Genomic DNA, 13,659 nt, shown 5'->3' with positions numbered 1-13,659 from the left:
CTTTAACGATTTTCTTTTCAAGTTCATTTATTTAAACAATCTTAATAGCCAAAGTGAGGCTCGAACTCATGACCCAGAGATCAAGAACCACATACTCTACCAACTGAGCCAGCTAGGTGCTCTGGCACTGTTCTGTATCTTGAATATGGTGGTAGTTACATGACTGCATACATTTACCCAAACTCACCGTGCACTGTAACTGAATGTACTCTTAAGATCTGTACATCTTACTGCAGACTGTAACTCAGTTTTAACTCAAAATGAGTAATAACTCCACCTAAATATCCAAGAAGGAGATGAGCCAACCAAATCCCCGTGTATCCACACAATTAAACACAATGCATGACATCGTAGAAAAATAGTTAATGACATAAAAAGTTATTTAATGTATACAGTTAAGAAAGAAAAAAATTAAGTTCCAGAAATATATTATACAATGGCTTATTTTTAAAGATTTTATTTATTTGAAAGAGAAAGAAATCATGAGCAGGGGAGAGGGACAGAGAGAGAAGCAGGCTCCCCTCTAAGCAGGGAGCCAAATGGAGGGCTCTGGGATCATGACCTGAGCAAAGGCAGATGTTTAATTGACTGAACCACTCGGGCATCCCTACAGTGCATTTTGTAAGATGAAATATATATATTTAGATTAAAAATGACCAAAAAGAAATATCTCAGCCATTTATTCAATAAAAATTTATTAGTATCTATTATATAACTGAGCAGAAAAGACAGAAAAAAAAAATCCGTCCTCATCATGTAGATTCTGCTCACTGGTTTCACAGATAAAATCTGAATTATTACAAAATATACATTAAAAAAATCAAATGGTACAAGAAGTGTAAATTTTACTACACCTGTGTTAGAAAACACACACACACACACACACAGAGGTGTTCTTGTTTATGCAGAGAATAACTCTGGAAGGATTCACAAGAAGCTGGGATCAGTGGTACCTTTTAGAAAGGGAGACCAGTGCAACGGAACAGGGTGGAAAGAAGCCTATACACTATCTACCCCCTTTTCTTTTTTCAAGATTTTATTTGAGAGAGGGAGTGTGTGTGTGTGTGTGTGAGAGAGAGAGAGATAGAGAGCATGAGTAGGAGGAGGGGAGAGGGAGAGAAAAGCAGACTCCCTGCTAAGCAAGGGTCCTAATCCAGGACCCCAGGATCATGACCTGAGCCCAGCGCAGCCACTCAACACACAACTGAGCCACCCAGGCGCCCCACTATCTACCGTTTTGTGTAGCTTAATTTTTGTTACCATGTTCTCATATTAATTATTCTAAATAAGCACAATCACTTGTTTCTACTTTTTTTTGCTAGTGTCCAATAACCAGGAATTGGGTACAGAAGAATGATACAGAAATGTGGGCATGATACACTGTGAAATGAACAGAGTGTTTAGAGACAAGCCCCCCCCCCCCCCCCCCCCCCCCGCTCTTACCAAAAAAACAAAACACAGAAAACAAAATAAAATGCATGATGATGATGACATCCACACAAAGGAAGAGAAGAACCTAACCCAAAGTTTCAACAGAGATTACTTCCAAGTGCTGGGACTGGAGGAGGAACTTGACTTTCTTCTGCTTGCTTTTATTTGTTTTTGCAGTCTCCTAAACAAACAAGCAAAAAAACCCCACCCCACTGTGTGTGTGTGTGTGTGTGTGTGTACCCGGTTTAAGAACTTTAAAAAAACAAAAAGAGAGAAAACTGCAGACCCACAGTGTCACCTGCCAGGTGCTCAGACATACGAGAGAATCGTTGGCTGCGCTCGCTTTACCCAAGGGGGTGTGTGGTTTAGGAAGACAAAGAACAAGTCAAGGGCAGAGGCACAGGGCCAGCTCAAAGCCTGAAACGTCCTCCCTCACTTGGCACAGGCTTCCTCAGTCAGCTGGGGCACCTGCCAACCCCTGCCCCACCCCAAAATCCATGAGGCCCCAAAGGCTGACTGAGTACGCCCATATCCATGTATTTTCTCTGGGACACCTGGGAGGCAGGTGGGGCAGGGATCACACCATCCTGACGGGCAGGCGAAAGGAAGACTCCAAAATAATGTGCTTCTTCCACAGGTAAGGTGCAGTGAGACCAAGCCTCAGGTGAGTGTTGTGGGCCCACTGAGCACGCCATTTCCCAATCCGTCTTCCATCCTCTCTATACAACCCAGGGGTGGGGGAGTGGGGGAAGCCCAATCACCCTTGTCAACAGTGCTGCAGGGAAGTCTGTTTATACTAAAAGCCTCACCTCGCCCTCCAGGAAGGGGCCCTAAGGGCCAACAGCTTAGGATCTCCCTTGAAGACCACAACCGTAGGCAGCTCTGTCAGTAGGTAAGGGTTTATCCAAACCAGCCAATGGGGTCTGACGGGCTTAAATGACACATTTCTGGAACTAAGCTGGGCAGACACATCTTGTGGCCAGTGTCAAGAGCATTTGGTATTATTGGTAGATCTAGTCTGGGCTCCTGATTTGGGAAGAATTCACTCCTGGGTGTGCAGAAGCCCCAAAGGAGGGGAGGGGAATAGAAAAACCAATGAGGGCGTGACCCAGTCAAACTGCGGAGCAGGGACTTGGATCAACACTTTCTATGAAAAGTCAAATGTCGGCCTTGCAGTGGGGAAGTTTAAGGAATTAAGGGAGAAGAATGAGTGGAAGAAAAAAAACAACCACGGACATTGGAAGAGATACATTAAAGGATGTGATGCTTTAGAAGCCACTAGAAAACGATGTGGCTTTAACTCAGGGGCAGGGGAGCTGGGGTGAGATTCTCCCACCTCCAGCTGTCAGAGTTCAGGTCAGAGAAGCCCTGGAGGCATTCCTCCCCTGCCCTGACAAGTCAGAACACCACCATGTCCACCCCAGGGACATGTAACAGCAGAGGCCAAACCGCTTCAAGGTGAGAAGCATCACCCACAGGTGAGGGGCCAGGACCAAATAAGGAAGGCCCCGGCCGGGCAATCAGCCCTTCCAAGGCCCAGGGCAAGGCCAAAGCCCAGGACTGCTAGCTTCTCAGCATGGCTGAAAGAAAACCCAACATGGAGAGTCATCATCACACCGACTGAAACCCAAAGCCTATGGTGCCATGGACGGCAGAGCCTGGATGGTCTTGTGCCATGGATTTCCAATCTTTGTTAAAATGGATGATTTTGTAAATGCACAAGCTTTGATACAATGATCTGTTTGCTCTCAACAATTACTCACACCCTCTGAGTGTGGTAGTTACCCATCTGTAAAAACAAGGTCAATGCCAGCGCTCGGGGTCAATGCTTGGGGAGCAGAGCACGCTCGGCACACCACCGGAAACAGTGAGTGTTCAACAGACAGTAGCCGCCAAGATTATCATCACTAAACATCATTTTTCTTGATGGTGTATAGGAAGAGCTTTGTATAAATTTAGTCACAGATCAGTAAAAATGTCCTCTGTCAGTCTACTGGCTCATGAAACGTGTCTCGGACAGGTAAAGTTCTCTAAGGACACAATGAGGCAAGCTTCAGGAAGTAGGCTGACTGGAGGTCTGGGGCAGGCCAAGAAGACCCCCAAGATATCACATGACCCCGACCCTAGGAGGTGAAAAGGATGGAGGGAGCCTCTGGCACACAGGTTCCCCAGGGTCCCGAAGATAAAGCTATGAGATTATGCCAGGTAGGGCTTGTCCACATGGCTTTGGGAGGGTGGGGGTCTTAAATTTTAAACTTAAGGTGGGTTCCTCTTTTGGGGAAAAAAGAAAAGGTGGCTCTCAGTTTTTTTTTTTTTTTTTTTAATATTTTATTCGAGAGAATGAGCAAGAGCAAGAAACCACAAGCAGGGGAGAGCAGCAGGCTCCCTGCTGGGTAGGGAACCTGATGTGAGGCTTGATCCCAGGACCCAGGGATCATGACCTGAGCCAAAGGCAGATGCTTAACTGACTGAGCCACCCAGGTGCCCCAGGTTTTAATGGGCTCTCAGCTTTAAACTGAATACTCATGGGGATATATACACTTGGTTATGGGGAAACATCACCAACAGCCTCACTGTCACCATTGGCCTTGCAGTGGGGAAGTTTAAGGAATTAAGGGAGAAGAATGAGTGGAAGAAAAAAACCACCACGGACATTGAAAGAGACACATTAAAGGATGTGATGCTTTAAAAGTGAGGATCTGGGGGCACCTGGGTGGCTCAGTGGGTTAAGCCGCTGCCTTCGGCTCAGGTCATGATCTCAGGGTCCTGGGATCGAGTCCCGCATCTGGCTCTCTGCTCAGCAGGGAGCCTGCTTCCTCCTCTCTCTCTCTGCCTGCCTCTCTGCCTGCTTGTGATCTCTCTCTGTCAAATAAATAAATAAATCTTTAAAAAAAAAAAAAAAAAAAAGTGAGGATCTGTTCCCTGCCTCGTGCTCACTGAAGTTCAAGGGCACAGGTGTTACAAGAAAGAAACCTGACCACCACTGCCCCACACCCCGGTACCGGCTGGCAGCCCAACCCCCAGCAGGAAGGAGCTGGAGAAAGGGGTTCTAGGTCGGTTCCAGCAGAAGCAATAGAGCCAGGAAGGATGACAAAGGGAGGAATTTAAGGCTGAGCATGGGAATAAAGTAGCTAGAGAGGGAGACATTTCTCCAGAGGGATGTGGGCGGGAGGAGGGTTCCATTCTCCCCCACATGGTCAGGATGCTTTAGGCTAACTGCTTAGATTTTGCTGATGGTGTCTAGCTGTCAGGTCCCAAGGACGTGACTTTTGGCAAACTGAAGGCTTTCCCAGCCTCAACCCCCTGCCACCCAAAAGCCCAATGGGATAATGATGCCTTTCTTCATAAGGATTACCTGTCACACTTGTGAAGCCTTCCGAGGGTGGTCACAAGCCCCAGGCCTTACTCTGACCACACACTACGTGAAAGCAGTGATCAATGTGAACACTGAGCTTCACATTTAACAATCATTAAGTGGAAAGACACAGTGCCTGTCATGTGACATATCTCCCAAGTTCTCAGGTCCTCACTCGCTCCTAACATTCCTATAAAATATCCTAAAGGAGGGGCGCCTGGGTGGTTCAGTCGTTCAGCATCTGCCTTCAGCTCAGGTCATGGTCCCAGTGTCCTGGGTCGAGCCCCACATCAGGCTGCTTGCTCCGCGGGAAGCCTGCTTCTCCCTCTCTCACTCCCCCGCTTGTGTTCCCTCTCTCGCTCTGCCTGTCTCTCTGACAATTAAATAAATAAAATCTTTTTTTTTTAAATCCCAAAGGAGATTCATTCTTCTTGCCACTCTGCTCAGATCAGGGAGACTCTATTCTGGATACTGACACTGGCACTGAACAAGACAGACACAGGCCAATTCCTGCAGAACATACATTCTAGTGCAGGGGATAAGATAATCAACAGAAAATAAAGAAAGCCAGGTACTGGCAAATACTATAAAGGAAAGAAATCAGGATGATTTGATGGAGAGACACAGAGAACAGTAAAAGAGGAATACAGACTTCAAGTACAGGGAACAGCCAGTGCGCAAAGGCCCGGAGACGCTGAAAAAGCTGGACTTATTCAAGGAAGAGAAAGGAGGTCAGTATGCGAAGGAGGAGGAGACAAGGTCCGAGAGCGGGCCAGGGCCCAACGTGTCAGGTACTACAGGCAGAGGTCACTGTGAGTGCAACAGGATGACAGTGGAGGTCTTTAAGCAGGGAACCGACACGATCTAAGTTCTGGTGGTAGTGGGGAGAATGAACAATGGGGCCAGGTTCCAAGTTTTGAGAAGTTAAACAAGTGGCTCAGAGTCTGACCATGGTAACTAGTTCGCATCCAACACCACAGTTCACTTCCACAGGGTCCCATTTTGCACGCGCTAGTACAATGTTATTCTGGAATCGCACATCTGACAAAGTGGGGCTCCCATTATCTCTGTGATCAGCCTTGCTTCCTACATCTGTCAGGGAGCAGAACCGCGCCTGGTTCAATGACTGACAATTCAACAGCACACGAGCAAACGTGCTCTGTGTTCACCTGGCAACATGTGACAAACAATGAGGGTCGACTAAGTGCCGGACACTTGCGAAGTTGTCCTACAGCATTAGAAACGTATTACTGGGATAGACGCCTACCAAAAAATTACTCTGGGGAAAATTAAAGGCCAGCCCTCATTCCTTAAGAAAGGTGAGAGGCTGGTGTGGGTTCCCCCTAGTCCTCACTTTTCTCTGCAAACTCTCCATAAAGCCAAATTGTCTCAAGGGACATCTGTTTCTTTGAGCAGAGAGAAGAAATAAAGAAGAAAAATAGTTAATATATTGAGGAAGTAGGACACCATAGCCAAAGAAACGTGGGATTTGCCCTTAAAAGACCCCGGGCATCAACCCCTGGGTGAGGCTTCTATTTCTAACCTGTAAAATCTGGACATATGTGTCCTCGCTGAGGTGGGTAGCCCGTAAGAAATTACCATGGCACCACAGTGTGGCTGAGGCACAGTTAACAGGGGACTGTCAGCCCCTGCTCCTCTGAGCGGCTGGAAGGCTCGTATGAAACATGGGGGGGTTCCTCAGGTAACTGAGCTAGTTCAGTTGATGCTGCTCGCAGAAAGCCTTCCTGCATCAAAGGGACAAATCAAGGACAGTCATTGCTCCCAAGATCTGAGCAGAACTGACTACACTCAAGCCTATGAGAGACAAGGAAGCCCAGTTTCCATGGCAGTTCTCACTACTTCACTTAGCCACCAGCTCTGGGAAAGAACCAAGACTAGACTGCCTGGTATACCAACAGCTATCCCTGCTTTCTACCTGACCACCAAGACCCGGATTCCTTCTCCAGATGACCAGAATGGGCTGCACCCTGGCCATTCTGCCCTCCCAGAAGAGGACCAAAGGAAGCAGAAAAAAACTACAGCCTGGGGAACCAAGGTCAGACAGAGGTAGATTAATAGGTACAGGAAAAAAAGTTAGTAATAATAATAATGGAAAACAGCCACTCCCTCCTTGAGGGGAAAAAACCCTCAACAGCTGGTGACTTTTTTTTTTTTTAAGATTTTATTTATTTATTTGACAGAGAGATCACAACCAGGCAGAGAGGCAGGCAGAGAGAGAGGGGCAAGCAGGCTCCCTGCTGAGCAGAGAACCCAAGGTGGGGCTCGATCCCAGGACCCTGAGCAGAAGGCAGAGGCTTAATCCACTGAGCCATCCAGATGCCCCAACAGCTGGTGACTTTTTAAGCAGAACTCCATAGACAATGGATACAAATGCACTGGTTGTGGGACCTGTCTGTGTAGGGACCCAGGTACCCCACAAGGAAGACCTCTCCCTCCCTATATTGGGCTGAATAGTATCTACCTATGTCCCCAAATTCATGTCCACCTATAATCTCTGTAGGTGGTCCTATTTGGAAAGAGGGTCTTTTCAGACGTAATTAATTAAGATGAGGTCTTACTGGATTAAAGTGGACCCTATTCCAATGAGTGGTGGTCTTACAAGGAGAGAAAACAGGCAGACACATAAACAGAACTCCCTGTGACAACCAAACTCACTGGAATGACGCATCTGCAAGTCAAGGAACTCCAAGGATTAGGATGGCCCCACCAACACCTTGATTTTGGATTCCTAGACTCCAGAATTGTGAGAGAACACAGTTCTGTTGTTTTAAGTCCCCTTGTCACAGCAGCCCTAGAAAACCAATACACAGGGGGCACCTGCGTGGCTCAGGTCATGATCTCAGGGTCCTACATGGAGCCCCTCATCAGGTTCCCTGTTCACTGGGTCTGCCTTTTCTCTCTCCCCTGCTCATGCACGCTCTCTCTCTCTGTCAAATAAATAGATAAAATCTCAAGAAAGAAAGAAAGAAAGAAAGAAAACCAACACACTCCCCTATTTCACACCTGTTCCCCATACCACCCTTCCCAGTCTCAGCCCAGAAACAGGAGGCAAGACACACAGGCCATGCCACCAACCTCGGAAGTTCTACCTTCTCCGTGCCCATCAGCACTTCTCCCTTTAAGGTGAGGGGAGTGAGTGTAGGGATCACATTTCAGCTGCCCCCAGAGGCAACTGGCAGGGGGAGGGGAGTGTCTGTTTTCTCCCTAGATTCTCCCAGTTCTGCAACCTCTCTTTTAGACTAGTGTTTCTTCAATTTTATTCAGTCCCATCCCAGAGATTTTTTTTTTTTGAGGGGGGCATAACTATATATACCACGTACTTTCATTTACCTATCATTTCTTTACATCGAGTCACAACTTTTTCTATCTTAAACTGCTACATCGTTACAACCAATGGGAATCATTACCATCTAGCCTACGCAGAACTTGCTAGATATACATTTTTAAATTTCACATTAAAATAAATACACAGCCTTTTTTTTTTTTTTTTTAAACGCACTGTTTAAAATTACCTCAGCTGTCAATACTATGGGAAACGCAGCTTTAAGGAGTTTAGTGACTATCTCCGTTGAGCCGTCTGGGTTCTTAATAAGTAAGACCAGTTAAAACTCTCCAAATCTCGAATGTCTCCCCCCACGACACTCCGGGAGAAGGGGAAGGGCAGGACGAAGGCAAGGCACCGGGAGTTTGAGCACCTACGCGGGACGACGTGAGGACATCGAATCGAGACCCCATTAAATGCCCAGCCCCACGACCGCGGCGGGGAGGAACTGACCTTCTCGCGCAGGGTGCAGTGGACGTCCGAGGCGACGCGCCCTTCCCACCACGGCTCATCCATCATCGGGTTTGCAGCGCAGCGATCCGACGCTACCGGGCCCTCAGGGCGCACCCTGTGTGGACACGGCAACTCGAGCAGCCGCAGCACGCCCCCTTCCCCGGCTCCGACCCCCGGCACCCCTACCCTAGCTCGTCCCCAGCTGCGGCCCGAACGGGCGCCCATTCCTGCCCCGCTCGGCGGAGCTGGTGGTCGCCTCCGGTCCCGGCGAGGGTACGGTGCCCCTCTGCCCTCTGCTCGCGGGAGCCGGAGCGACCTGGAGCTGTGCAACAACTGGCAGAATTTTTATCTTCCTTTTTGCAAAAGTTGCAGAGAAAGTTGTCGGCTCCGGTAGGTCGCCCGAGGCTGGGGCTCCGGCAGCGGCCACCGGCTCGCCGTCCCCCACTCCTCCCCCGCCGCCCAGCCTTTGTCCTGCTCCCACATCCTGCCCTAGAGCCGGGGCGAAACTCACGCATCCCTCTTCGGCCGTGGGGGGCTGCGGGCGCCAGGCCCCTATCAGGGCCGAGCCGGCGGTGCCCTCGGGTGCCTGCACGCGTCAGGGCGGACGAGCGGGGCTCTCCGCCGCCGCTTCCGCAGCCCCGCTCGCCCCCGCCGCCGCGCCCCTGTGTGCGCTCGGGTCCCGCCGCGGCTCGCAGCCTCCCGGCCGCCGGGGGCCTCCCTCCCTCGCTGGGGGAATTGGGGGCCGGGCGTCGCGCATGCGCCGCCGGCCCGCACCCCCGCGGGGCGGGGGGCTGGGAATTGGAGTCTTTTCTTTCGCCAGGGCTGGCTCCGCTTCCTGCCCGCCCTCCTCCCCTGCCTGGGTGGAAAGCTTCCTCTCACCTTCGAGGAGTCTCTGGGTGGCCTCCCGGGCGCCTCGTGGGCTTGCACGCGGAGCGCAGGGACCGCAGCGCCACCTGCGCGCACCACGCGTGAAACGCGCGGGCAGGATGCCCCCAGAAAGTTCTGTCTCCCGCGTGCTTCTCTGTAGCCAGCCTTACGTAGGTTTCACCTGTTTTTTCTTTCCGGTTTTTTTCTTTCTTTCCCCTAAACTTGTCCTGCTATCCGGAGGTAGATTCCCAAACGGACAGTTCCCACGAAAGCTCGAGAAAAGCCACTCTTGGTTATCCACGAGTCCTTAATTCTAAAGGAGGATCAGTATACCAACTGGTATTTATCAGGTTCCTGCAGAGTGTAGATCTCGTCTTAGGTTGGAGGAAAACCTGTCTTTTGGAAGGGTACGGTGGATGGAAAGCATTGTTATTTTAATTCAGCTGATTGTTTTCGGAAAGGCACTCCCATGAATCAGCTGATCTATTGGCTCATCTGTGAGCTGTCCTGTTGGCTGACTTGTGTGTGTGTGTGTGTGTGTGTGTGTGTGTTACTTTTGGAGAGTTACATATGTGTCTCAAATACACCTACAAAGTGTATGTTTTTTGCCAAGTTCCTCACACACTCTGAGGCTGGGAACCTTCTTCTGTAAAATGGGAATAAAAATTGCACCAGCCTGCTGGAGATAATGTATTATCACATAAGATAATTCGTGTAAAAGGATAATGGCCATGACAAGTATAAAAAAATGAACAACAGGGACGCCTGGGTGGCTCAGTTGGTTAAGCAGCTGCCTTTGGCTCAGGTCATGATCCCAGCGTCCTGGGATCGAGTCCCACATCGGGCTCCTTGCTCAGCAGGGAGCCTGCTTCTCCCTCTGCCTCTGTCTGCCATTCTGTCTCGCTCTCTCCCTCTCTCTCTCTCTGATAAATAAATAAAATCTTAAAAAAAAAAAAAAGAACAACAACAACAACAAAAAATAGGCATGCCTAAAGAATCTTTAGTTTCTGATTTCCCGCAAGCACATAACCTACCTGGAAAAAAATTTTTAAGTCAGCATTGATAAGCTTCAACTGGAGCTTAAAGAGCAGTTTTAATGTAACACATATATTTATTGTAGTATAATATATATGTAATATATATGTGTGTGTGTATATATACACATATATGTGTATGTATATATATGATATATATATATGCTCTTGTGAAAGTATAAGATACCTAGGAATAAATTTACTGTTAAGTGCAGGCTGTTAATGAAAAAATTAGAAAAGTTGAAACATAATAAGAAAGGTTTGGAGAAATAGAAGGAGGTGAAAATACTGACTTGACTCAAATTAACTTTTTTTTTTTTTTTTAAGTGGGCTCTGTGCCCAGCGTGGGGCCACCCTGGGCCTTGAACTCAGAGTCCTGAGCTGAAAGCCTGAGCTGAAATCAAGAGTCTGATGCTCAACCAACTGAGCAACTCAGATGCCCCTCAAGTTAGTTCTTTTAATAAAATTCTAATGATTACAGATAGATAGCGGTGGGTGAGGGAGGACACATAACACTTTTTCTAAGACTCAAAGGGAAAAATATCTGTGAAGAAAAACTAAGAATCTTAGAGCATATTGCCAAGCTGCAATTGTAATAGTGTGGTGTTGGTACAACAATGGGCAGGTAAGCATCAGTGGAATAATTGAAGTCAAGATGTGTATACAAGATATTTAAGTATCATCCTTAAATAAGTGTGGCATTTCACTTTTGTGGGGAAAAGGATAAATTCTTCAATAAATTAGGCTGGGGAAATTAGTAACTATAGAGATTTATTTAAACCATCTCCAAGGTAAATATAAGAACCTGTCAAATGACTAAAAAAATTTAGTGACAAGTTTGATGTCCTTTATTCAAGGGAAGACAGTCCATGGGTGGGGGGCGGGGGGTGGGTGGGGGGGTGGGAAGACAGTGCCTCACCAGCAGCGGAGCTGTCTTCTGAAGGGATCTGAGGCAAGAACAAGTTTTCCAGGATGTTAGAAAAGGCAATACAGAAGCAGGGTATGATTGGCTCAGTAGGAGGATGGGGATTTCCTTAGAAGGCTAGCCGGTCCTGGAATTTTCTAAGGTAAGGTAAACTAGCTAAAGCTAATTTGGAGATTCATGATTGGTGTATGTAGGTTTCCCTGCCAGGTGTTTCCGGAAGAGTGCAGTCTGACTTAGGTTTGGGTTTGTGATGTGGAACAGGTCACTAGGGTAGCCTCCATTTTATGGGTCCCTACCTATAAATTAGCTTTATCAAGCCCAAAGTACTACAAGCAAACAACAACAAAATCACAAGACAATTAAGAGAAAACATAGGTGAATTATTTCAGAGGAGAAAGCCCAGATACAAAGCACAGGAAGAAACCAAAGGATGAGTATATATATTTGAATGAGTGTGCAAGACTTAGACATGTCGAGTATCACTGAAAAGGCAAATGACAAATTGGAGAAAATGTTTTTAACAAACGTGACTTAAGTTTGTCTTACTACTATTTGGACCTCTTGTAAATCAGTACTACGTGAAACACTAACACCAAAATTCAGAAATGGATGAACAGGCATGCCGTGAAAGAAGAAATTCAAATGGATTAGTATCATTTTGAAAATGTTCATACTCACTAGAAAAGACACTACAAAAAAAATTTTTAGGGGTTCCTGGGCGGCTCAGTTGGTTAAGCATCTGCCTTCGGCTCAGGTTATGATCCTAGGGTCCTGGGATGGAGCCCACATTGGGCTCTCTGCTCAGCAGAAAATCTGCTTCTCCCTCCCTCTGCCTCTTCCCCAGTCACACCCTCTCTCAAATAAATAAATAAAATCTTAAAAAAAAAATTTTTTTAAGAAACAGTGTGGTACATCCTTGTTGAGGATTTTTAGAAACACAACGTGTAAATTTGACAAATGTAAGTGTTGTTGGGAATATAAATTAACACCCTCTTACTAAAAGATAAAACTCAAAAAAATTTAAATGTATCCTTTGACCTAACTATTCCACTTCTGGAAATTTATTTTAATAATTAATTTAAAGATTGTATTTATTTGACTGATATAGAACGCACAAGTTGGGGAGCAGCAGGCAGAGGGAGAACTAGGCTCCCCACTGAGCAAGGAGTCCAATGCAGGACTCGATGTCAGGACTGTGGGATCATGACCTGAGCTGAAGGAGAAGCTTGACCAACTGAGCCACCCAGGCATCCCTGGAAATTTATTTAAAAAGAAAGAAGCAGATGAGTACAAAGGTTTCTTTACAGGGAGTTTTATCACATTTTTTTCTATTGTACCAAACTATTAGAACAGGGACTGGTGAAACACATACACAAAAGAAACTGAAGAATATCTGTAAAAATATTAACTATAATCAGAGTGGTGGGATTATGGGAAATTTTCTTTTGCTTTTTATTCTAGGACATCTGTATTTTCTTTTTTTTTAAGATTTTATTTATTTATTTGACAGAGATCACAAGCAGGAAGAGAGGCAGGCAGAGAGAGAGGAGGAAGCCGGCTCCCTGCTGAGCAGAGAGCCCGATGTGGGGCTCGATCCCAGGACCCTGCGATCATGACCTGAGCTGAAGGCAGAGGCTTAACCCACTGAGCCACCCAGGTGCCCCAACATCTGTATTTTCTAACTTTTCTACAAGAAACATGTATTACTTTTATAATCAGAAAAAAAAGCCAATTTTTTAAAAAAGGATTTTATTTGTTTAGAGGGAAAGACCGAGCAAGGCAGAGGGAGAGAGAGGGAGAAGCAGACTCCCTGCTGAGCGGGGAGCCCCATGCAGGACTCAGTCCCAGGACCCCAAGATCACGGCCTGAGCCGAAGGCAGACGTGTAACCAACTGAACCACTCAGGTGCCCCATCAATGTTTTTTGTTTTTTTTTTTAAATGACATGATGTCCTTGCTCACTGGTGGGGCCTTCCACTGAATAACAAGTCACGGTATCATTTGGCTTTTTGTCGGTGTTGCTGTTGTTCCTTCCTCATAGCTGCATTATCATCTCTCTATGCAGGGTCCACCAAATGAAGAAAGGCCTTGATGATTCACTAACTTGGACTCCTCTTTTCCAGAATGTCCGCTCTCCTTATCGGGAGTTCTGTCGTATGGCCCAGGGAGGCAGATACTTGGCTTTTCTCCAGGAGCGATTTTAAGACGATTCAGGAAGTCATGGGTACTCTGCTGTCCTTTGCGTATCATTC

General features: G+C 47.0%; 1 protein-coding gene across 4 annotated transcripts in view; it reads right to left on the bottom strand.

Annotated features, from left to right (window-relative positions):
- The window catches only part of CCNJL (cyclin J like), a 55,741-nt gene extending 46,114 nt beyond the window's left edge, over positions 1-9,627 (bottom strand). The window contains exons 1-2 of one of the 4 annotated variants that reach the window (XM_045075640.1): positions 9,462-9,627; positions 8,583-8,697 (exon numbers count right to left, since the gene is read on the bottom strand). In XM_045075640.1, coding sequence (XP_044931575.1) covers positions 8,583-8,641 — 59 coding nt within the window. In that variant the 5' untranslated portion in view covers positions 8,642-8,697; positions 9,462-9,627. Of the gene's footprint in view, positions 1-8,582; positions 8,698-9,093; positions 9,430-9,461 lie in introns of those variants that run through there. The other 3 variants (XM_045075642.1, XM_004737691.3, XM_004737692.3) reach the window with 3 other exon arrangements.
- Positions 9,628-13,659: the final 4,032 nt, after the last annotated feature.

The sequence above is a fragment of the Mustela putorius genome, unplaced genomic scaffold (assembly GCF_011764305.1).
Source record: "Mustela putorius furo isolate JIRA1106 unplaced genomic scaffold, ASM1176430v1.1 tig00000145_pilon_pilon_pilon, whole genome shotgun sequence".
Classification (NCBI taxonomy): domain Eukaryota; kingdom Metazoa; phylum Chordata; class Mammalia; order Carnivora; family Mustelidae; genus Mustela; species Mustela putorius.
The sequence above is the reverse complement of the archived record's forward strand: the minus strand, read 5'-3'. Positions and strand labels throughout refer to the sequence as shown.